At 42.3% G+C, this 24,419-nt stretch overlaps 8 protein-coding genes across 8 annotated transcripts; 5 read left to right on the top strand and 3 right to left on the bottom strand.

The window, feature by feature from the left end:
- The first annotated feature begins 1,744 nt into the window (after nt 1-1,744).
- Nucleotides 1,745-2,594, top strand: Bfra_000359 (uncharacterized protein). The gene is made up of 3 exons (XM_037330806.1): nt 1,745-1,904; nt 2,058-2,194; nt 2,311-2,594. The coding sequence occupies exons 1-3, from the start codon at nt 1,824-1,826 to the stop codon at nt 2,327-2,329; spliced, it is 237 nt and encodes a 78-aa protein (XP_037197139.1). The 5' UTR covers nt 1,745-1,823; the 3' UTR covers nt 2,330-2,594.
- A 1,017-nt stretch (nt 2,595-3,611) lies between these two features.
- On the top strand, nt 3,612-4,454 carry Bfra_000360 (uncharacterized protein; the record flags this gene model as incomplete). Its single annotated transcript, XM_037330807.1, has 3 exons — nt 3,612-3,875; nt 3,985-4,148; nt 4,395-4,454. The coding sequence occupies exons 1-3, from the start codon at nt 3,788-3,790 to the stop codon at nt 4,452-4,454; spliced, it is 312 nt and encodes a 103-aa protein (XP_037197140.1). The 5' UTR covers nt 3,612-3,787.
- Nucleotides 4,455-7,784: 3,330 nt separating this feature from the next.
- Bfra_000361 (putative glucose-6-phosphate 1-dehydrogenase protein) lies at nt 7,785-9,748 on the bottom strand (the record flags this gene model as incomplete). Its single annotated transcript, XM_037330808.1, has 6 exons — nt 7,785-7,897; nt 7,963-8,902; nt 8,954-9,298; nt 9,352-9,372; nt 9,428-9,500; nt 9,705-9,748. The coding sequence occupies 6 exons, from the start codon at nt 9,746-9,748 to the stop codon at nt 7,785-7,787; spliced, it is 1,536 nt and encodes a 511-aa protein (XP_037197141.1).
- Nucleotides 9,749-10,807: 1,059 nt separating this feature from the next.
- Nucleotides 10,808-11,036, bottom strand: Bfra_000362 (uncharacterized protein; the record flags this gene model as incomplete). The annotated part of the gene is made up of 2 exons (XM_037330809.1): nt 10,808-10,863; nt 10,907-11,036. 2 exons carry the CDS (start codon nt 11,034-11,036, stop codon nt 10,808-10,810), a joined length of 186 nt encoding a protein of 61 aa, XP_037197142.1.
- A 378-nt stretch (nt 11,037-11,414) lies between these two features.
- Bfra_000363 (putative 60s ribosomal protein l33 protein) lies at nt 11,415-12,214 on the top strand (the record flags this gene model as incomplete). The annotated part of the gene is made up of 5 exons (XM_037330810.1): nt 11,415-11,439; nt 11,611-11,620; nt 11,813-11,908; nt 11,960-12,060; nt 12,117-12,214. 5 exons carry the CDS (start codon nt 11,415-11,417, stop codon nt 12,212-12,214), a joined length of 330 nt encoding a protein of 109 aa, XP_037197143.1.
- Nucleotides 12,215-15,626: 3,412 nt separating this feature from the next.
- On the top strand, nt 15,627-17,429 carry Bfra_000364 (uncharacterized protein; the record flags this gene model as incomplete). The annotated part of the gene is made up of 5 exons (XM_037330811.1): nt 15,627-16,022; nt 16,081-16,161; nt 16,221-16,343; nt 16,412-16,459; nt 16,756-17,429. The coding sequence occupies exons 1-5, from the start codon at nt 15,797-15,799 to the stop codon at nt 17,427-17,429; spliced, it is 1,152 nt and encodes a 383-aa protein (XP_037197144.1). The 5' UTR covers nt 15,627-15,796.
- Nucleotides 17,430-18,433: 1,004 nt separating this feature from the next.
- Nucleotides 18,434-19,068, bottom strand: Bfra_000365 (putative vacuolar atpase assembly integral membrane protein vma21 protein; the record flags this gene model as incomplete). Its single annotated transcript, XM_037330812.1, has 3 exons — nt 18,434-18,576; nt 18,666-18,757; nt 18,956-19,068. 3 exons carry the CDS (start codon nt 19,066-19,068, stop codon nt 18,434-18,436), a joined length of 348 nt encoding a protein of 115 aa, XP_037197145.1.
- Nucleotides 19,069-19,942: 874 nt separating this feature from the next.
- Nucleotides 19,943-23,647, top strand: Bfra_000366 (putative snf2 family helicase atpase protein; the record flags this gene model as incomplete). The annotated part of the gene is made up of 3 exons (XM_037330813.1): nt 19,943-21,989; nt 22,054-22,187; nt 22,238-23,647. The coding sequence occupies 3 exons, from the start codon at nt 19,943-19,945 to the stop codon at nt 23,645-23,647; spliced, it is 3,591 nt and encodes a 1,196-aa protein (XP_037197146.1).
- Nucleotides 23,648-24,419: the final 772 nt, after the last annotated feature.

Here is a 24,419-nt window from a genome sequence, read left to right on the forward strand (position 1 = left end):
ATATTTGTGATATGAAATAAAACAAAATTCACACCAACCTCACATTTTAACTTGCGTGTTATTGGTGATATTCTGAACAGCCGGGTGTAATATCGCGGGTATTGGAGCAGAACAATGGAATATATGAGCCACACATAGCGTTTCTTTGCTTCAACGCATTGAAAAACAAGAGTACGAGATTCTAGATTGCTCTAGATTCGTTGATGGATGTGCAATAGAATAGATTTATAGCAAAATCAAAATCAAAACCAATCTTCAACTCCCTCAACTTATACCGGTTCTTGTGAACTGTGAAGTATTCAACCATACCTTTGAACAAACACAAATCTGTGAACAATACGGTATCTCGCCATATATTTGAGATTGCACAAGTGTGTAAAGGTTTCATGGAATATATCAGATACTACCAGCGTTATCCAAAATTCTCCGGGTGTTCCTGATGTTCGAGAGCTGGAATCTAGAAGTGAAATCAACTTGGGCAGATTACTACAAGTGTTTATACTTGAGAGTGGTTTTCAGAGCTACATTTGAAGTCAGCGGACTATTGTTTCCTCCTTCTAGTCTTCCTTTCTTTTACATAGGTAGATACGTTATGCATTGCAATCTGGTATTGGAATGAAGAAGATATGAAAAGATGAAGAGAAGCTCGAGCGCAGCGATCCAAGGGGGGTTTGGGAGCTTGCCCCCATATTGTCTTACAAGCTGTCAATTGAATTTCTATCAATGAATGGGAGAATGGAAAAATGGGGAATGACGCTCCGCTGGCTCTCCGAGGGCCACTGCCGTGGAGGCAGACTATTTTGAAAAAGAAAATCAATTCATCGATTCCTACTTATCTCTCCAGGATACTTTGAATCTTCGATATCAGAAACACCCGACGGGAGTGAAAATCAAAGTCGGCCATCGGAACTTTAAAACACCGATGATCAAGGGTTAACCTTACCCCAAACTTTCTCTCTTTCCAGTCCCCAAATGCATGGTGTGGTAGTCAATTCGTCATTGGTTTATATGGATCCCCCCACATTCCAAGCTCACCACCACATCATTGAAATCCATGCTCGTGCTCGATCGATGGACCTCCATAGACTTCGATTTCTATCTCCAATTGAATTGTTCTTTGATATGATGATGCTCTGGTATGAGAAGTGTGAAAGTATAAATTGATATTTCCCTGCTTAGATAATAGTACGAATACGACGATACTTGCTTTGCTTTGATGAAGTGTTGAACATGTTAATACTACTACCATCTTCACATCAAATGAATGTCATGAGGAGACCCTTGATTGTCAATATGGATATGCATGTCTAGTGAGTACATGGTAAAGAATCACGCCAGGTTTGCGGGGTAAAGTGATATCTTGACGTGAGATGTGTACTCGAGTATTTGGCTATGATTTGGTGGTACAGGATCGAAGATCGAAAAACATGTCCTGAATCATGATTATGAATCGATTGATTGGATCAAAATGAATTCCTTTCCCAAGATCTCCTTTGTTTGATAGGTGAAGATAGAGTTTGATTGGCAAGGGGGTTGCGGATCGTATGCTATTGGATCTACTAGCTATCTGCTCATGAAGCTTGAGGGGTTTGGAGGCTCGGACTAGCTGGATGGGAATTGGTGGAGGGGAGGAGGGAGGAGGGGGGTAGTAGAGATGTATCGAAGTATATTAGGAGAGCTTTTCTCGTGTTATTTTGAATCCATTCTTATACCTCATCAACATTTCAATACAAATACCAATTGTCTTTACTACTTCTTCTCACAAAGCCACAACACAACACAACACAACACACTTCAATCCATCAGTCAATCAATCAACAACAATGAATTCCCAACAAACAACCGCAGTCAAGGGAGGAACCGGCAGCGTCGCTACTCCAGCCAACAACATCAACTACAGACGTGTATGTCCCCTCACTTCTCCTCAAAGACCATCTTGACGTCTTCCCTTCCACTATTCTCCCCATCAAGATGAACAAACATCACACCAATACATTCATTCATTCTCTATTCATCTCCCATTCAGAAACCCTCACTAATCAACAACACAAACACAGGGCTCTCAAGAAGGCACTCTCTTCTCCGGACTCCAGAATCAAAAACGCTCAAGCAGTGATGCAGCTTCAAAGGCTAGACGAGAGAGTTTTGCAGAGCAGGCTCCCAAAGCGGGATTCGTGGGACAGATGTGGAATTCGTAAGTTTTTTATTCTTTTTTCACTGTGGTGTTTAGAGGGAAGGGTAGGGAGAAGGGGAGAGGGGGTATAGAGGCTCAGGATTGAATGGAACTTGGGCTAATAATTGTGATTGTAGAATTGTCAAGGGGCAGTGAGTGAGAATGGTGTTTGAGGATATCGTGGGAGAACAGGGTGTGGGGATATCGATACGGATATGAATATGATTAGAACTATGAGTGTGGATGTGGATGGGTTGGAAACTAGCACAGGCGTCAGGAGAACGAACGTACACCGGGTAGAAGAGGAGACATAAGATCGATTTACAATGATAGCGGGCATTTGTTGATTGCTAGCGACGCAGTAGGAACGGTGTTCGGATTTTGCGATTGACAGATGGGGATGGAGGTGGAGATGGTCGATATGGATTACTTGTGATGATAACTTTTTAAATTATATCAAAAAACAATTCCAAAATATGTTCATCTATCTTTTTATTCATGTCGTCTCGCATCACATCATTCTGTAATACAATAAATACCCCATCGATGAATGAATGTAATTCCTAATATTATTCCTAATATACTCCATACATACATATATACTCCATACATACATATATACTCCATACAGACATATACACATATACATATATACACACATACACATATTTGCAATCCCCAAATCCAGAAATCATATTAAAATATACCATATAATCCAATCCCCCATCTGCATCCACACACTCAATACCCCCGATCCCAACTCCCAATCCTCAAAAATCACAACTTACAAGGAATAAACAGCACCAAATCGAGGGATGAAGTACAGAGTGGATGCATCAGATCTTCGTTCGGGGACTACACTAGCGGGTTCCGGTATCTAGTAGTCAGTACCGGGATGGATCAGGGATCCGGAGGGGTTGTGGGAATCTTGGTTGTGGATGTGGATTGATGTGGAGGGGGAGGGGAATGTATGACGAGTTGATTTGGGTACGAGATGTAACGCAATGCAGCAACTACTGTGTTTCAATCCCTATGGGTTTTAGGTAAGAAGTATGGGCTGTGTGATGGAGAGGTGTGTAGATACGAGGATGGGTGGGTAGGGTAGGGTAGGTGGGTATTCGTACTCGTGATGTGATTTGGGATGCTATGATTTGATATACTATGATATAATGAGTAAAGCATAGAAAGAATGCAAATCCTGTACGTATGAGAGGAGGCAATTCAAATCGAATTGCCATATTCGGGGTAGAGGTACTAGCTCATAGAGAAACTCACCTATCTCTGTAGTATGATAGTATCAGGTACCATACCAACTGGGATAGATGTGGGAGGAATAATTCTCGCCTCCCTTCTGCTGTTTGGTGGTATTAATATCTTCTTGATTCATTTGGTTTTGTGTTGTTTAGTTTGTAACTTTATATCTACATCTATATCTATCTCTATCTCTCTTTCTTAAGACGAATTTGTATTCGAATTACTTTTTGGTATCTTTATACTTATATATATATATATCTTCTGTTTATTTATTAAGAGAACTCTTGTTTCTGGGGAATTGAATATTGGGATTTCACACATACATATATACATACATATACACATACGAATAGAGACAAGATGTCCAACACCAACACCAATTCCAACGACGATATGAAAAGCACATCTGCTCTAAGCGATTTGCTGCCCTCATTTAAAACTCCCGGTGGTGAGATTTCTTTTTCCTTCTTATTCTTCTATTTCCCATTCCTTCTCCCCCCTCGCATTTCTACGTACTCATCTAATCTATTTCGCAACCAACTAACCTTCAAATCCAGTCCAAAATATAGAATCAGCGTACTCCCGCGCTGGAGCGAGTAATAACCATACACCTGGCTACGCATCCACACTAGGTTCGCAGTCGCAGAAACCGGGGAGTGAGATGGAGCAGGGGGTGGGGAGTGAGAAGTTTGGTGAGGGGATTAGTGATCAGAGGGTTGAGGTGAGAGGTTTCTTTTATTTTTTGTTGGTTGTTGTTTTTTACAGGGGGAGGGGAGAGGGTCTTTGAGGTCTAATGAAGCAGAAAGGAGAGTTGGAGAGGCGTTGATATATGGTGTTGGCTGTGGGTATTGGGTGAAGTACTTTGGGACAAACCCGAGAGGACAGAAGAGATGAAGTCGTGCGGAAGACGAGATGTTCAAGTGAAGATAAAAAAATTGGATTTTGGCTAATACTTGTGGAATTATAGCCATCTGCTGTGGGCAAACTATTCAATAACTTAATAAATGGTACGGATAAATCGAAGTGAGACGGAAATATAGGAAGAGAGGGAGATTGTAAATTCCGAGTCTGTTTGGTGCAGCAAATAACTGGGTGTTCATTCTCATTTTGGAATGATATTGGGATAGGGACAGGATTTGGATTTGATGAAAAGTGTTCATGGAATCATTAAGAAATTTAGTGTATGATATGGATAGGATGTATGAATAGAAGGGTTTGAGTGTTATATACATGGTATTCTGTCGTAAGAATACATAGCTTGTCAATGGACATTTGGTGCATGAGTTCAACGACATAATCACACCTTTGAATAGCGTGCCAATTACGATATACCACCATATATCACAACACATAACGATACAGCTTTCACTTACCAAAACTATCTAGGTATTTACAACTACCATCCAATCCCCCCTCTTCTGCTATCCACTCCTCCAAAAATCAAATATCCATCCCCTTTCCATTCGCCTAACAGAGCCGCATACATTCATCCTTCCTCGGATACCCTTCCCCAAGGTATGTCATACTTTCTCTCCTCTTGTCCTCGCACATTGCATACCCTGACCTAATCTAAGTCAAGATCTTAGCAACTCAGCAACTCAGCAACTCAGATTGAAACAATCATACTCATACCCCTAAGAATTTCATTCTCGCAATGATCTGAGTAGTATACGTAGTATATATAGTATATACATACATACATACATACATACATCAAATCTCTAGCGGGAGACAGATAAACAAGTAGACAGGCAGAAGAGCGAGATAGAAATCACATACACATGTATGTAAACTCAGATTTCAGATCTCACACAGCCAGATAACTACTCGAGTACACACAATCACTCTCTATCTCACAAATCTCACAAATCTCACATTTTCCTCTATCATTCAGAGATACTGTATGGATTTTCTTTCGGTGTGCGGATGGATGTGCTGGTGTTGAGATTGCTGTTGGGGTTGGGGTTGGGGTTGGGGTTGGTATTAATATTAAAATCCAAAATGCATGAGGGAAGAAGGGGAAAAGAGGAAGAGAAGAGAGATGGGTAGGAAATATGGAAACTCAAAAATGATGTAATGACTCACGATAGGAATGGATGAGAGGGGGAGGGGAAGTGTATATAAATGATGAAACATTGGGAAGATATAAAATCAGAGCAGAGTACACAAGAGCATACCGGACTAGACGAGAGCATACTAGAAAGATATAATCGTAGAAAGTAAATCCGAATAACTGAGAGCTGACGACCTTGAACTCTTCGAGGATGAAGAAGGAGTGGAGGGGTGTGAAGGATGGATGGATGGATGTCGTGCTGTGGTTTATTGTATCTTGATACGTTCCGTGTATTTAAATCTTTACATTCATCGCCTTTCACTTCCGCACTTCAAATTTTCCGGTTTGTGAGAAGTTTAAAGAAAATAGATACCTATTTTTTCTGTCTTTTTTTTCTTCCCCTCTTAACTCCTACTCCAAATCAACTCCACACCCACACCCATTCCACCCAATCCATCACGACAACTCCAAACAGACCAGCACACACCAAGACCTAAACTCCCGAACCGAACCCCCAACCCTCACATCCGCATCCGATATGCAGCATTCACTATCTCCACATCTCTCCAGAGTCCAAACACTATAATCCCACCAGCTAGGGAATTCCTTCACCGTTATCCTCGTGTCTGTATCGAGAGAGCAAGAAATGAACGAATGAAATGTATCTGCGTCTAACATCTAATTCGAACAATCTAACCAAGATGATATGATATCATCTCCCCAACTAAATATCAAAGATCTTCTTCAAACGACAGACAGACAAATGGAAGTATTGATTTATATTCAGTTACACAGAGTGTTAGGGGAACTTGTGTCAGATAGGATGGTAGCAGGAGCAGTGGACACACAATACACATCCAACCTTTTCCTTTCCCCCCAAAAATAAAAAATTAGATATCACAAACTACTGTAGACCCAAAGTTCCGCACTATACGATGATGCAAGATTGACTCCCCTGCATACCTATCCTATCCTACCCAAGAGAGCCATTCATATCACCTCATTTCCATCTTCCTCTCATTCAACTTCACTCCAGAAAACAAAAATAAGAGATCTGCGAAGCTATGTACTCGAGGATGTACAGTATATGTGTCACTATCATATCGCATGACCTCGCCTAAGTTTATGTAGTAAGTGAGAATAGCGATCTGAGAACTACTTATTCAGTACATATTATTCTACTCTCCCATCTAATTTGCGAGAAGAAGACAAATCCTTTTCCTCCTCCGCCCACCCAAAGAAGCCGCTCAAAGAAAAATAGCTCAATAATGACCCCCCCTCCGCGTGTGATCCTCCAAGTATCAGTATCAATGACATCCCGCACCCCTCCTTCCTTAATTCTGAATCGATTCAGTTTATCTATAGGTAATGCTACGCTGACCATGGCAACGCGTATACAAACCCCGCAAGAACACTTCTAGAGTCTCATAACCCAACACAACGCAGTACAACGCAGTACAACGCAAGAGAAAAGAAGACAAAAATCGCGCAACAAACCTCTCTACCCCTCTATCCACAGAATCCCCTCCTACACATACCCATACCCATACACATACATCACCACGCCACTATTTTTCTAATAAAAAAAACTCGATAATCAAGATTCCATCCATCCATCCACCTCGTAAACAGGGAAAAATACAAACAAACCAAAAGCTCAGTGTTCAATTCAAATTTTCCACACCCCAAAATTCTCATGATGAATATTCAATCCAATCCAATCCAATCCAACCCATTTCATTCTTAAAACATCCTTACATATAATATTGCAAGAGCACGAAATCTTAGAGAATTCCCAGCTTACCTTCATCTCTACCATCTCCACCATTCAATCATCTCACAACCAGTTTTCATCTCTGATTCGTAAAGTAACTTGGCAAGAAGGATGATGAAGAAAGAAATAGGTGCCGTAATGATTGAGACTGTATGATGAGTCTGACATCCTCTCTCTCAGGCATATAGTAATCAAATCCACAGAATGGATGTAAGTCTTCACTAGAGGACTTCGGATTTACGAATACTTAATCCCGAGTTGCGACTTAATTGTGGGTGAACTTGTCGGAGTATGATCACAAATGAGATAATACGACCCCAAAAAAGTTTGTTGGTCACCTCCCACAAGTAAAGCATGATTTTGTCCATTATGTAAATTTAGCTTTTCATTCAGCTATCATAAATATGAAGAAAAACCACCATCCAAATATGTGTATGGGAATCCCTCATGAATCGTCGTATCTATTTATCAATTTCATGCCTTCATACCAGGTATCTAGTTGTTCATTTATTGGCGACTAACACACCAATTTACAGCTTGTTAGGAGCGGTTTGGGTGGTTGGCCATTGGTAACCAGCTGCGTCACTAAACTTATATCCGTAGGAAGAGGTGAAGTCATCCAAGACGGCGGGTCCACGGGAGCCTATTATCAGATTAGTTTTTTGTTGGTTATGAAAGTATAGGGTGAATAATATAAATATTTCTTACCGTATGGGTATTCCATGGGGATAATCTCCTTGTTGTCGTCGAGGTAATGTAAGAGTGGGGTAAAGATTCTCCAACTTGCATCAAGCTCATCATCACGAACAAAGTTGGAGTGATCACCCTTAAGAGCATCAAGAATGAGGGATTCGTATGCTTCTGGGATCTTGAGATCAGAGAATCGGCGGCGGTAAGTCAAGTCGAGTTCAGTGACAACAGTTTGCATGCTCAAACCTGGCAACTTGGAGTTCATCTTAATATAAACACTCTCGTTTGGCTGAATGCGCATAACAAGCTCGTTTCTTGGGATATCTTTGAAGATACCAGATGTGACATCCTTGAATTGAATTCGGATCTCGGTCTTTTGCTCGTTGAGAGCCTTACCAGCCTTCAGGATGAATGGTACACCATCCCATCGCTCGTTCTTGATATATGCAACCATAGCACAGAAGGTGGGGCACCTCGAATCCTTTGGTACGGTGTCGTCTTCCTTGTAGGAAGGCTTGTTTCCGTCTAAGGATTTGCCATATTGACCAATGATGACATTCTTTGGCTCGATTGCTGGAATACCGCGAAGGACTCGAACCTTTTCGTCTCTAACATCCTCTGCGGAGAATGAGATTGGTCTCTCCATGGCGAGGAGGGTGAGGACTTGTAAAAGATGGTTTTGCATAACATCTCTGATGATACCGAATTCGTCGAAATAACCTCCTCGGCCTTCGGTTCCAAAAGGTTCCTTGAATGTGATTTGAACATTGTCAATGTGATTTCGGTTCCATGTAGCACCAAAAAACTCGTTACCAAATCTCAAAATCAAAATGTTCTTGACCATCTCCTTTCCAAGGTAATGATCGATACGGAAGATCTCATCTTCCTTCCAGTTTGGCTCCAGTGCCTTTTGTAACTCGCGGGAACTTCCCAAATCCTTTCCAAATGGCTTCTCAACCTACAAGTTGTTAGCAATAGTATTCAATCGTGTGGAAATCGTGTATCTTACAATGATTCTTGCAACACCGGTCTCTGGATAGGCGTTTGCTTTTAGTTGTTGGGATACAGTTGTAAAGACGGAAGGAGGTAAGGCCATGTAGAAGATTCTGTTGGCTTCTTTTCTTCCCTTTTCGAACTCCTCGCAGTGTTTTCTTAGCTCGATGAAACCCTCTGGCTTATCATACTGTCCAGAGATATATGTACAGATATCGCAGAACTCTTGAAGTTGCTGTTCCATATCCTTGGTGGGAGTCTTGATATATGATCTAACTCTCTTAATATATTCCTCGTGGTCCATCTTCGTTCGCGCATATCCAATAATTCTGACATCCTTTGGGAGGAATTGGTTGCGATACTATGGTGACATTAATATTGAATCTTCGGCCGGAGGCATTCTGCACCACTTACGAGACCGAAAAGAGCTGGGAACTACAATCACACATGTTAGCAAGAAAAGTAATCTAGGTTAGAGGATTTTGCTTACAGTCTTCTTCTTTGCAAGATCACCAGAAGCTCCCAAAACAATGATAACAGTGTTGTCCTTCAGTTCGAGAGATCTGTAGTGGGGCAAGGCAATCAGTCATTATTCGGATGAAATGGGGTTGAGATGTCCAGAGAGAGAATGGAAAGCAAGAAATTCATCACAGTCCGAGAGACCCGGGTTAGCCCCTTAGAGTGAACATTTTGAATATGTGATGAGTCTTGTTGATGTGAATGCCCTTGCCGTGAAGTACATTGGTTGAAGAAAGGAGCCAACTTACCCAGCATTGCCAGACTCCTCTGGCTTGATAACAGTGTCGGCCATTTTGTAGGTATTGTTTGCGATATGTGAAAAAAGGGAGAAAGGGAGAAACAATCAAATTTTCCTGGAGATCAACAAGACTTTAAGTGAAGAGGGATTGAAAGTTTGAGAAGAAGCTCAAGAAAAATGTTGGGTTTGTCCGCTTTTGATGAAAGACTCGACCCCGCTAAGATTGATGGGATGTATGACGGACGAGAAGTATTTCCGGGTAGCCTCCGAACCCAAAACAGACCTGTCTTATGTTTAAAGTACCTGGTTCACAACCCAACCTTTTGAATTTCCCAATGATTTTCGACCCTTTTACATACATATTGATTGGATTACATGCATTCTTTTCATGAACATGATTCTACATTCCATTCACTCTTTGGAACTCGAAAGACGTCTTGTGTTAACGATGTAACTCTTGCTATCTCATCACAGTGAAGCTTTTATAGAGCTTTCCTTGGGAGCCATAGCCATAGTCATGGTCATCCACAGCCATCACATCCACATCCACATCCAGAGCCATAGCATCCAATACCATCTATCTTCGACCTTCCAAGTTCCAGAATACCTTGTACCTACTTGACAAGGCCCGACCGCCCCTCATTTATCACCGATGCCCTCTTTGGAAGATTGGGAAGGGGGGCTTCGATTTCTTACGGGTCCGATTATAAAGCATGTTGCATAGTACTGATGGTAATGCTCGGTGAATCTTTACCAAAATGCCCGTAGATCCCTCCAAGGAGCTCCCCCAAAGTGTTACTCTATTGTTATACGTTGACAATGACTCCTGAAGCCATTTTCCACGAAAGTAATGTTGCTATCAAAACAAAGAGAGGCAATAACCCGAATGGCTAAATTGGCATTTCATGGTCGCTTGGGGCTCTAGAACTGTGCTTCCGTACTCGGGGCTTTGATGATTTGACGGATGGATGTCTTTGCGGTATGCCGTTCCAGCTCATTTGGATTATTATTACAATCGTATAGGTACTTTGGAGAGAGGAGAGTTTTCGGCCGGTCCTCATCCACTCCTACCTTGGTAAAATACTCCACCGATCATCAATATCATCAGTTCACTCAAGAATTCTCACCAAGCAAACTCGGGAAATTCGTCTCGGGATTTGAAACATCGACTGAATAGACATAAATTTACCTTTTTACTCTGTACATTCTTACTTTCTTCCGCTACCTCCTTGGATTCTACAACACTGCTATGCTCATCTTGTTGTCCAAAGAGGACTGAGAGGAGTGTGCGAAAGAAAGGGAACCTGGTCTTCAAAGTAACTGGAAAAATAACCTCCGACATGCTTTCGACAATGTCTAATATTGACAATTCGCATAGTCCCCTTTGCAAACTATAGCGACGTTAACATATTTTTTTTTTTTCGTTTGCTGTCCCATGATGATGATGATGATGATGTGATTGCGAAATGGATACATCGGAACTTATTCTTAGAATTCTTCCGTTCAAAATCCCCGCTTCTTGATACCTTAAATTTCAGAGAACAATAAATCACGCTTCGAGGTGCTTAGTCAGATATCCCGGCAGCCCTAGTTTTTCGCTAAACTTCTAGGAATTGTGTGCATTCTGGAAAGACGAAAAAAACATCCTCGACGCCGACAACCATTTACGCCAAACCGAACGAAGTCTTCCCTCTCAAATCCACGAGAGACTTTCGCCAAAATGCCTACCGACGCCGGACACAGACGTGAGTAACCCTGATTTCGAGATAGCATTGGCTGTGCGGACCTTGGAGAGGAGGAAGTAGTTGAGGAAAATTGCGAAGTTGCATTTTTCCTAAGACGAAGGCAAATTTGTTATACCTAAGCAAGGCCGCGGTTTGTTTTTGAATCAATTGCTGACTGTTATATGCTTTTAGTCTATGTTAAGTAAGTTTACAATTCATTCCGATCAGCGAGCATATTCTGGATTCGAATAGCGATATGGAGGCTGGAAGTAGGACAGGGGTCAGAGATTGACGGAGAGGAGGTTTCGACAACACACTTACGGATTCGATTGTTTGATTGAGATGGATTATTTGACTTGAATTATCGGACACATACTGATATGAATATCTTCAGGGGACGCCATTTGAGCTACCAACGCGGCAAGCGCAACACTACCCCAGGCACCAGCTTGATCCAAATCGAGGGTGTCAACAACACCGAGGCTGCCAAGTAGGTTATATCACGATATTGGAACATTTCTCGATTCTAACAGAATAACAGCTTCTACTGCGGAAAGAAGGTTGCTTTCGTTTACCGTGCATCAAAGGAGGTTAGAGGATCAAAGATTAGAGTTATCTGGGGAAAGATCGCTAGACCACACGGTATGAGGAATCCGATGTGCTTCTCGCTGAGAATCAAATACTAATTTGTGCCAAAGGAAACTCCGGTGTTGTACGTGCTAGATTCAGACAAAACCTCCCACCTAAGTCATTCGGCGCATCCGTTCGCATCATGTTGTACCCATCATCGGTCTAAATGGTTGGTTTGGAGTTGTTAGCATGGACTGGGAGGATGGTTGATGATATGTCATATTTGGGCACTCGAAGAGGGCGGCAATAATGAGCACAGCCTTGCGGGTAGTATACCAATTAAGCAATTCAACACCACAATGGCCGCATGGGTATATGATTAAAAGTGCATATGGGATCGTCGTGGAAATCTTCACTAGACGTAGACAGGAGTTATCGATCAAAGGTTTCACAATTACACCCAGAACGACACGGAAAGATGTGCTCCTGAATCTTTTGGTCTTACCCATGTCATTTATGCTTTCAAAACGAAAATCGAAGTTTGGCACAATGGTTTGCACGTTTTACTGGTTTCTGGGAACATACATTTCGATTTTGAGACTCTAGGCAAAGTAGTGCTCTTGATAACAGTGATTTTTGACAGTCCTGCCATGTACATGGAAAATGACTTGGGTACGCACCATAGAGATGGATCTTGACGTCAAGATGGAGTAGTGAAATATAATACCGGTACTTGACCGGGACCCCAAATCTACGGACTCCGCACCCCCAACCAAAGTGATCCATAGGTCTCATCCCAAAGACTTGATCCGCTAGGTTAGCAGTGATCCATCCACCCATCCTTCAATGTTCATGCATCTCATTTACCTCTCCAATTCTTCAACCTACATGTCCCCCACGCAGCTCTATGTATCAATACCACATTTCACGGCACCCGTAGAATACAAGCCGCAGGTTTCGAAACACAGATATCACACAAGCTGAGTATCCCACATTTATGTACTCTTAGTGCTTTATGTATCAAAATACGATCTTATCTTGATCTCATTCCTCCCAATCATCTCATGAAGAGTCTCGAGCATGGAGATGTACAGATAGGTATGGAACAAATCTTATCGAACACGAAGGTTTGGCTCAACCACTCTCGAGTTAGTTGCATGTAGTTATCAAGACATATAACGAGTTTCAAAGTCTAACCGCCCCGCCCCTCCAGTTAAGATGTCTATTGAGCCTTCACTATGTGAAACCTGAAGCTACTTTGTTTTATTATCACCGAGTTGGGAAAGTGAGGACAAAAAAGCGTGGCATATAGTAGTAGGCAGGTAGGTAGATCAAGGTAGGATTAAGTAGCATGATATTTCAGCTGTCGTTGCATGCATTGCTTTGAAGGGTAGATGAGTCGGGAAGATAGATCGATATATGCCCAAATTGATTGTGCGTGGAGGTAGACGACAAGACCAGGCAAATACCGAGAGTTCCGATTTCCGATGAGCTGATCGCGGAGACGAAAGAAAGTTTGTGTCTTTACCTAGCTAGTAGTTCTTCAGCCACCACCATTTTTTGTGGGGGGCGTCCTCTTTTTGATCTTCCATTAAATTCTTGAAATTCTTGGGGTGGATGGATGAATGAATGAATCAGTGAATGAATGGAGAGATACGGTAGATGGATGGATGGCGAAATGAAAACAGGATGGATTGATATGTCTATATGCTGATGGAGATGAATTGGGATGGGATAAGATGCATTGGGTTCAGGTATGGCTTGCGTGGTGTAATATTGGCATTGATAGCTGTTTAAAGTGACTGATACATTTGAAGTGGTATTATTTCTTTACACTTTTGAAATATGTCTCGAAGAGAATCAAGAGATGGATGGGGGGCGGGGAGGGGGGTTGTTGGTGAAAACTACTAGATACTAGGAAGTCTCGAGATAGTTACTATTAAAACTTTAACGCCAACTACGATGTACCAGGTCGGTATCTAGAGTAGTACTCTCTCTATCTCTATATATATAGAGTATTATATCGTTAGATAAACCTCGGAAACATGGCAGTCTCCGTTGTGTTGTTACGCTACCTAGGTAAAGCAAACGAGAATCCGGCAATGTTGATCTTGGGATTGTGATGGAATTGTGATGAAAATGAAAATGAAAATGAAACTAAAAATAACTTAATAATGTGACTAAGGATAAGAATGAGAATGAATACCTATGTAGTATGTAGGAAATATTCTCTCTTCCAGGTTCTCACGGCATTATTATTAAGTAGCCATGGAACACCGTTACTTCTTCTGCGTTGGTTCGAAGCTTTGAATGCACCAGAACTTCCCAGAAATCCCAGAAATCCCAGAATCTCAGATGCATCACTGATACTCGCACGGCATCAAAAGAAGATTCTTATCTGGGATATAAATCACTTCATTAGGACTAGGGGTAGATCATTCTTTTATCGTTTGATACACTTCAATTCATATCACCACACCACCACTTTTATTAGGGAGGTATCCTTTTCCTATCTTTCCCTTTGCATTGCAATGATTGCATCCCTGCCTGGTCACGAAAGAGCATACGAATTCCTGTCGCAATGGCCATTGTTGTATCGCTGGACTTCGGATCCAAACCAAGTTTCCGATGAGCGAACACCATCTCATTGGTGACGATGGAAAGATTTTCATCTAAGCCATTCCCATTGAGAGACGTATCGACTTCGTACGATACTACGGTAGGACAACATACAGAGCATTGCTTGCGACGTCCATTGGATTTGCTGTTGGCTTACGATTGAATAACGAATCAAAAGTGTACCTGTGTGCTAGGTAGAGACCTAGGTAGGCAGATAGGTAGGTGTGATATCTCAAGATGCAAGGAAGCTATACGAATTCCGAAAAGCTTTACTCACTGGTTCGAACAAGTAGACAACTTGGACAAGAGCTCCTCGTCATCAAAACACCCTAAATACCTAATATTATACTTTTTCTCATTGCCTAGTATGGAATCCATTGATGGATGATAAATATCGATTTTGCTTCAAGATCCCCCTCCAGTGGCTGAATAACATTGAATGCTTCGTATTAACTTTTCTCTTTCCCCGCGTGAAGTACGTATAGTCGTACTCTTGTTCTATACCTCTCTCTCTCTCTCTCTCTCTTTCTCTATCTCTCTCCCTTTTCTTGTTCTCTTAAAAACACTTTTGATTCTTTTCTAAATCATCATCAATCGTTTATTCATCTCAATTCATCGTTTTCCTATTACCTACGAATTAGGTGCGCACTTGTGAAGGCTTGAAGAAAAAAAGCTGGGCAAATAAACAAACATAAACAAATCTGCGTTCATCGGGCATCCTAAAAGAAAAAGGAAAAAAACATTCGTTGCAGTACTTTCGATCAAAGTTCTGATTCACATCATACGAAACCATCAATCGTTATATCGGCAGATTATTTTTTTGGGAAGAAAGCTTAACATCAAACGCATTTTTGATCGTCTTCAAACTATCCACTACCGTCGTTCCATTGATCAAAACATCAGGTTTTTAATTCTCATCAAGCTTAATTCAAACATTGTGAAACGGATATCTACTTCTGATATAAAGCCACCAAATTCCCAACCACCTACTTTTGACGTTCACGACCGAGACTCAGACCAAAAGGACCAACTTCATTTCAGAGTTCCACAAATATCCCTACAAATCTCTCGATATTACTCCACCACACCCAGGTTTCACGACGATAAGGCTCAGAATATCTTGATAAAAGTTGTAATAGACCCACAACGGCGACAATCACTGTCCACTTATCGACTTATACTTAGAAATATGCAAAACCAGAATCACCCGCTACCCTCGCCCCCGGGCAATCAAGAGCGGCCTGGGAACCGCCAAAGAGCAAAGACTTCGTCTGGCTTCAGTTTACATTCTCATAAGAGCAGTGGCAGTGGCAGTGGACAGAAACTCGATCTCACAGAAACACACCGAGAGAAGGAAGCAAAAAGACTTCATTCCAAAGCTGATCCATCCCTGGCCATGACGGAAGCCGAACCTTGTGAGTACTCGTTCAAATCATGGGATTCATAATTCACAAACTGACGATACCATCACAGCTGCTGTTGCAAACGACGTTGCAACTTCCTTAGCACCCATTCGAGCAATTCAACATAGAGACAGTCAGGGAAACCCCATCGGTTCGTTATCTTGTTCACTTTCACCATAAATCTTGTGCGCTGACTTATTTTCTACGTAGCGGATCCCGATCGTTCAAATCCTACGAGAAGCAGATGGGAGAGACCTTTGGACACGATTCGAGCCTTTGAGGCAGCTATCGATGGAAACTACTCGTCCAGGAAATCAATGATACGCGGTTCTGGTAAGAATTCCCAAGCTTCTTGGTGCTTACGATTTTGGCGTATCAATTCTGACATTTTCACTGCACAGAATCCGATGTAGGCTCAACATACAATCGACGAAACAGTTACTATGCCGGTTAGTGCATTCCAGTTATTTTTTCATTTTTCTTGTTTGCAGAATTTTTCTGCACACTACTTTTAAGACAGTTATCTATCCTGTTTTTTTGTTGGATTTGAGCGCTCAGACTATGGTGGTCTGTGGTCTGTGGTAATGGCCAATGCCAATTCACCAACCGAGCACATTTTCGATGAGCTGAATGGGAATTTGCTATCTCGCATGCTCTAGCGATTTTTGTCTCCCAGTGGATTCTTGGCGCAAAGCGCGTGTGAAATTGACAACTGTCGTACATACGCTAACAGATCGCCATATAGCAAGTCAAATGCACAATGACGAACGACCAAGGTATTCTCAACAGAGCTATTATGGAGGAGGACAACAACCTTACAGACAAAGTAGCCACTATGGTGGTGATGGACGACCAAATGCAATGACCAGGCCCGATAGTTATTATACTACCGATAATCATGGAGGTCATGGCAATGGATATGCCCCAAACAGATCTCGATATCCTCGAACAGCATCAGAACCGCAATTTAACAGTGGTGTTTACACCGCACCTGGAGGCCAGCAACATTCATATGAAACTGTGACAACTGCCTCCGGTAGTGGAATGTCTGGGGACGCTGCAGGATACTCCACCGACCCCAGCAGCTTGAATAGTTCAGTAGATGGACTTCATGCACTACCGCAACAACCAAAAGAACCTGCCGAGACATATGGACTCAATGGATTTGGAAACAACCCCCAATACCTTCCACCTGGAAGTGGCATCAATGAGCAAAACGGAGCGCGAAGACAGCCGATTGGCCAAGGACCTCCGCCCTCTAACAATGACAGCACACCACGAACTCCAATTAACCTTGGTATCACCAGTGAAAATTCTTTACCTCAGAAATCGGTTGTTCAAATCACCAAATCAGAGGCTAAACCTCAACCCGAAAAGCGGAAAAGTTGGTTTGGCAGAAGATTGAGCAAGAATAAATAAGATAGATGCTGGCCATCCTCCAATATCTATCACGCTATTTACAATCGAATACGGATGTGAGGAGAGAATAATCTTGGAGTGCATTGTTGGATGTATGGTATTGATTGTGTTCTAATGATACTCATGACGGGCAAACATAGGGGGTGGGGGCCAAGGGATATAATGGAATACACTTGGAAGCGGTTGGATTATTTTTGCATCGGGAGGCGTCTGGTGTTGTATTTCTTTGTGTCGACTACTATTCCCAAAAGTTGGTTAGGAAAGGAGCTGTGAGCTTGCAGGCCTTACGTTTGGCCTTAATTGGCTCCTTTGCCTAGAAGAAGATGATTGGTGATGATTGGAGGCGATGAGTTTGGATGTGGAAAGCCTGAATATGAAGATGAATATCTATCTGTCTACATATTTCACAATGATTCAACAAACTACTATCTACCCAATTTCTGGAATATCTATGATTTTATTTCCCCTATTGTCACTTGATCTTTGTGATTATTTGTTTCTCTATAAAAGATGACTGACTTGTGACCTTTTTTTAATGTGATCATTTCTCATACAAACACAGAGTCATTCTCATGATCGTAACGTCTCCAAATATGCATGACCGGCACCTATACTTTTCTTCTTCCATCGTCTCGATATCTCTATCCACTATCTTCGTTGTTAAGGTCAACTAATTTGATGTGATTTGACTTTTCTTCCCCTTAGAATCTATGATGATTGACGGATGATAAGTGAGCCGTGAAAGAAACTCCCGAAAGACCTTTTGAGATTGAGAGATAGATAGATAAAAGTCGGGATTTGTATCCTCGTGTAGGTAATGAAAGGAGAAATTCTTTTTTGTTGAGAGATTTGACGAGGGAGTTTTCTTGTGTGAGGGTGGGGAGGGATGTCCTCTCGTGTCATCATGTAAGATTGGGAAAGACTCTCTCGTATGAGAATTGCGGGAAAGTGCTCGTATAGAGTCGCAAGAGAGGCCTCGTACAGACTCGGAAGGAATTCCTCGTCTACAAAGACTTTTTAGATTCCTCTTCCTTCGCGGCGGCTTCGAGTGCTTCGCTCTGGTCTTCTCTCATGGCGACGATTACGTAGCCGATGAGGACGACGTTGGCCATTATGGCGGCGGTGGCGCCGGCGAAGGTGGAGTTTCCTAGGGTGTGGGTGTTAGGAGGGTTGGGGTGGTGGGGGATGGGTGAAGAGGGGGAAGAATGGAAGATAAGAACACGGAGGGAGAAGTACCTCGAAAGACAGAATTTAAAGTCAAGAAATAGGAACCTATTGGGACGACGATCATGGCGAGGGTGAATCCGAGGAGTTTGAAGATTACATGTCTGGTGAGGAGAGGGATGTTAGTTGGGAGGTTGAGAATTTGAGGATGGGTAAGGTGGTTTGTTCATGTGATGTGAGGATTGGAAGGGGTAGGGATGAGGAGGGGTGAGACGGGTGAATGTGAGGAGGGACATGTGATGGTGATGATAATCATGAGGCTGATGTGAAAATGAGACATGTTGTAAAATTAGAAAACATACGCAGGAACAGCAGGTGCAATATTACTCTTTCCTCCTGCGACGGGTTTGAATTCTGCTTCTTTTTCTTCGCCTGCGGCGATGCGGTCGTGGGGTGTTCGTCTTTGAGTCGCCATTGGATTGGTTTGTGAGCAGGTGAGGGGTATGAAGGGTTGAGGTAGATGTATGTTTTCAGTACTTGTTGGGAGATAGATAGATGATTGATTTTTGTTCTGTGATGTTATGGAAATCTGATTGTTATTATTGTTTTTTTCTTCTTCTTCTTGTAGATCTGGATATCTGGCTGGCTGATCTCTGTGGAACAATTTGATACATATATATGTATGTATCAATTAGGAAGCGGAAGTGGAAGTGGACACTGCTGACTTCGCGCATCTCGCGAAAAAGGGCAATATAGGGAACGCGTTAATGGGATTTTTACTAGCGTGTTAGCGTGTCTTTTCATTGACCGATAGTGGACCTTTTTACTAAAATCAAAAGTTATTTCTACGACCTAGTTATCGTTGGTCAGATTAGGGCAGAATAAAGAATAACGACAAAAAGATTGAAGGGCGCAGATTGATGGAATATTGATAAGAAGGTACGAGGAAAGCTCATTTTGGAAGATTCACTTTTCTTTTGTCAGGGGGATCATTGAACGAATAAGCTGGGGAGTTAAGGTGAACGGCTTTGCCATCTCGCTGTCTGCAGTCTCGCCAGTTCGCAAGATTTCTTCTTCTTCTACTGCTTCGTCTTCCTTTACTACAACAGTCTCTGGGAACAGAACCTATCTTGACCAGGAACGTTCTGGACATTTTACCTGGAGGAATCTTGTTTTTAACTGGAAACAATTGCAGATTGCGAATTTACGTCGACTAAGATCCAAACTTTACATTAATCTGATTCAACTGTTGCTTTTACAACTTGCAATTCTATCCTCTTTTAATTTTCCCCCGAAAGTTGAAACGCTCTCTATTTCTCATTCCAACAACATAACGACAGAAACGAATTATGGCTTCCAATTTTCCCAATCCCTCTCATATACTTGATTCGCCTGCGGTGAAACGACAAAGAACCGAATCAGGTTATACATCTATCAACAATTCTGCGAAAAACACAGATACCTATAATTCAGATGTGGATGATGGAGATGATCTTTTTAAGGATTATGTGCCCGACACGCCAGCAACAGCTAAGAAGTTCGAAACGCAACCTACACAGATCATAGGTGCTGCTGGGAAGTTCGAGACTCAACCTACGCAAATTGGACCCACTACCAAGAAGTTCGAGACTCAAGCTACCCAGATAATCGATCGATCTGCTTCGCTGGCATACCCACCAAGTTCCCCAAATATCAACAGCTTGAATGGTGTACAAGTACCTGCTTCATCACCTTTACGACAATCACCTACACCAAGGAAGTTTTTGGCATCTGCAATGGCACCTGCTGGAACTGAATACAGAGCACCATTTGGAATCAATCAAAAGCCTATCGCTCCTCCAAGGAAGATCATCAACTTGGATAGTGACGATGAGGAACCATCATTTGTTGGAGATAGTTCTGATGATGACGACGAACTAGCCAGCGCGGATATCAAACCTACATCGTTCATTTCGAAGAGTGCTTCTTTTGGGTCTACAGGTTATCCAGATGCCTCCCGATCATTCAATGGCAATTCTAAATTTCAAAACGCTCTTGCCAAGGCTGTATATAATCCACAGAAAGGCATGAAACAACAGGGTCCAGAGAGAGCCAGACCAGTCCAGGATATTTCGATCAATGACATTCCAGATGGTGAGCTTCGAATGAAAGCTCAGCGCATCAAGGACATCTTCCCAGGGGTATCTATCATGGAGGTCAAGGATGCTTTGCTCGTGACTAAAAACGATTTTGATGCTGCTTGCAGTTTGCTTGCCAAAGATAAACCTATTGAGGTTTCCGACGATGAGGATGACATTCAAGAGATCAGCGCGTCAGAAATGGCTGAACCTCAGATGAGAAGAGGTCTGGCGAAACCTATCAAGTCAATCAGGGACCGATATACTTCTACTCAAAACCAGTCTACGCAAAGACCGGCTCAAGTACCAGCTCAAGCTACCACGCCACCAAAAACAAGGAAAAGACTTATGAAAGGACGTAGAGATCCAACTTCACCTGCAGCTATCTCCTCTCCTGTCAAGTCTCCAGCCAAATCTCCAGTGAACCTGGCTTCATCCCCAGTTATCTTAGATATGTCTGACGATGATTCTGATCTTGAGCAGGAGGAGGAAATCGAAGAAGATCCAATTCTTGAGGATCGACTACTCAAGTACTTGAACAAATGCACATTAGATGATCTTATTGAACTTACCAACACCACTAAGAATAACGCGCAAGCAATGTTGGACAGTCGACCTTTCAGGAGTCTTGATGCTGCGAGAAACGTGTCAAATGTTAAGACTTTGAAAAGTGGAAAGAGAAGTGCAAAAGCTCCCATGGGTGAACGTCTTGTGGAAACTGCTTTGGAGATGTTTTCTGGCTACGAGGCTGTGGATCTCCTTGTTAAAAGATGTGAGGATCTTGCAAAGCCATTGGAAGCTGAGATGGCGAAATGGGGATTCAATTCTTTTGGAACTCGCAAGGAGGGAGAAGGTATTGAGCTGGTATCTTTCGAGGATGCAGATTCTCAGCGTGATTCCGGAATTGGCACTCCAAGCAGCACTTTATCTACTAATGGCGAGAATGCCGATGAGGACAAGATCGTATCCGCCAAACGCAGAAAAGCAAGTGTCGAATTTTTGAAGAAGCCCTCGCTCATGGCAGATGAAGTTGTTCTGAAAGATTATCAAATTGTTGGCTTGAATTGGTTGAATTTGATGTACGAGCAGAACCTGAGTTGTATTTTGGCAGATGATATGGGTCTTGGAAAGACCTGTCAAGTTATTTCGTTTCTTTCGCATCTTGTCGCCACTGGTCGGACAGGTCCTCATGTTGTTTTTGGTCCTGCTGCTGTTTTTGAGAATTGGTGTCAAGAGTTCCAGAAGTTTGCTCCCAAATTGGCCATTCAACCTTATCATGGTAAGTTCAACATAAAGAGACTCGTGTGAAGTATCTGAGGGTGCATTAACTAATTAATTTTCAGGTCCTGCGGCTGAACGTGTCGAGTTGGCTGAGTCAATACTGGAGAATCGAGATGAGATTAATGTCATTGTTTCTACCTACGATATGGCTGTCAAACCTGCTGATAACAAATTTTTCCGGAAGTTGGGAGCTGATGTAAGTGTCCGACAAGGACTAATCTGATTTCAATTACTAAGTAGCCTTAGGTTCTTGTTTGTGATGAAGGTCATATTTTGAAGAATGGAGCAACTCAAAAGAATCAAGCTTTGAATAGGATTCCTGCTAGCTTTAAGCTTTTACTGACGGGTACACCTCTTCAAAACAACCTGGTCGAATTGGTTACTTTACTTGCATTCATTCTTCCAGACGTTTTCAAGGAACGAGAAGAAGACTTGAATTACATATTCAAAGCAAAGGCGACAACTCGAGATACTGATCACGGAGCATTACTTTCTGCTGAACGTATTACTCGAGCCAGATCTATGCTGACTCCGTTCGTCCTACGACGGAAGAAGCATCAAGTGTTGAAGCATCTCCCTACAAAATTATGTCGGGTTGAACGTTGTAGTTTGGAGCCAACACAAGCTAAAATCTATAACGAGCATGCAGATGCAGCGAAAGAACGGGCACGCAGGCGTCTTGAAGGTGTTAAAATGCCACCTTTGAAGTCTGAAGAAAATAATCCAATTATGCAACTTCGCAAAGCAGCTATTCATCCACTACTTTTTAGACGCCACTTTACGAATGAGAAGATTGAGAAAATGGTCGATATCCTACGAAAGAAAGAACCAGATAATTTCCCTCCTTCTGCTAAACGAATCCATCTTGTGGAAGAGATGCGCAATGCTTCGGACTTTTGGTTACACACGTGGTGTGTATTATATCCATGTATCAAATCGTTCGATGTTAAGAAGAATGCATGGATGGATTCGGGGAAGGTCTCTGCTTTAGTGGAACTTGTGACGAAATACAAGGAGAACGGGGATCGGGTTCTTATCTTCTCTCAATTCTCGCTTGTTCTCGACATTCTAGAATCTGTGTTGAACACTTCTATGATAACATACACTCGGATCGATGGTGCTACCAAGATCGACGAACGACAATCTTTGATTGAAAGATTTAGGGATGATACTGATATTACGGCTTTCCTCTTGACGACTAAAGCAGGTGGAACAGGTATTAACTTGATGTATGCCAACAAAGTCATCATCTTCGACGGTAGTTTCAATCCTCAAGATGATGTGCAAGCAGAGAATCGTGCTCATCGCGTGGGACAAACTCGCGATGTAGAAGTTGTCAGATTAGTCACTCGCGGTACCATCGAAGAAGCGATTTGGAAAATGGGAAGAAGTAAGTTGATGCTGGATGGGAGAGTGGCAGGTGAAGAAGGTGAAGAAGCGGGCGAAAAAGCCGTGGAAAAGATGTTGTTGGAAGGTGTTACAATTACGGACGAAGAAGCGGCCCCTGTTGCTGAGGGTCATGAAAACACGCCCAAGAAAAATGTGAAGGGCAAGGCGGCGGGGCAAAAACTACCGGATAGGAAGAAATCGGGCACGTTTCTCGATTTGGCGATGAAGGGGGCGGAGAAAGATGATGAGGATGAAATGCTTGTTTGAGATGATTGGCCAATAGATTGGTCGCACATGCTATGCAAGATGAGCGGATTGGATTGTTTTCAACGAGATGATCGGGTTCAATGCTAGAAGGTGATTCTGTTTGCGTCATCATATCATTTGCATTCAGTGGATCTTTTGGACTGGGGTGGCGTTCTGAGCTGTTTGGTTTGGTTTGACGAAGCATAAGACGTAATACGAAGAAGAGTTTAAGCGAGCGATATTTGGGGGGATTTGATTCATTATCTACATTTTTTGCGCGTGTGCACAAGAAAGGAGATACGTCTGTATAAGAAGTTAAGATGCATGAGCATAACGTGGATAGGGGGAAATATGTTACGGTATACATAAATTACGATACGAATTACCAGAGGAAGTGGGAAAATTAGGGGAATTAGGAGATGATAGAGAGGTAGTGGATAGATTTCAGATGGTGTGTTGGAACCCTAGTGGAGATGTGTAGATGAGAATTAGATGGAGGTAGATTAGATACCTGGGAATGGATGAATGAATATACAAATACCTAAAACTTCCATACATACCACAAGATTATCAATTGAAACGCTACTCCATAGTGAGAATCAGTCCTGAATCTCCACTCGACTATTTTATTTTAAGGAAGGTGAAAGCCGAGGCGGTATAGTTTGAGAGACAGGATGATTTGAGAGAAGTATCAGTAGTTGCGTGCATTTACGGAACGCACCTTAAACTCCAGATATTCATACTCAATGTTAACATCATTTGATTATCCTGAAAATAGATGGATGGTTTTGTT

This window comes from Botrytis fragariae (assembly GCF_013461495.1).
Source record: "Botrytis fragariae strain BVB16 chromosome Unknown tig00000001, whole genome shotgun sequence".
In the NCBI taxonomy this organism is placed as follows: Eukaryota; Fungi; Ascomycota; class Leotiomycetes; order Helotiales; family Sclerotiniaceae; genus Botrytis; species Botrytis fragariae.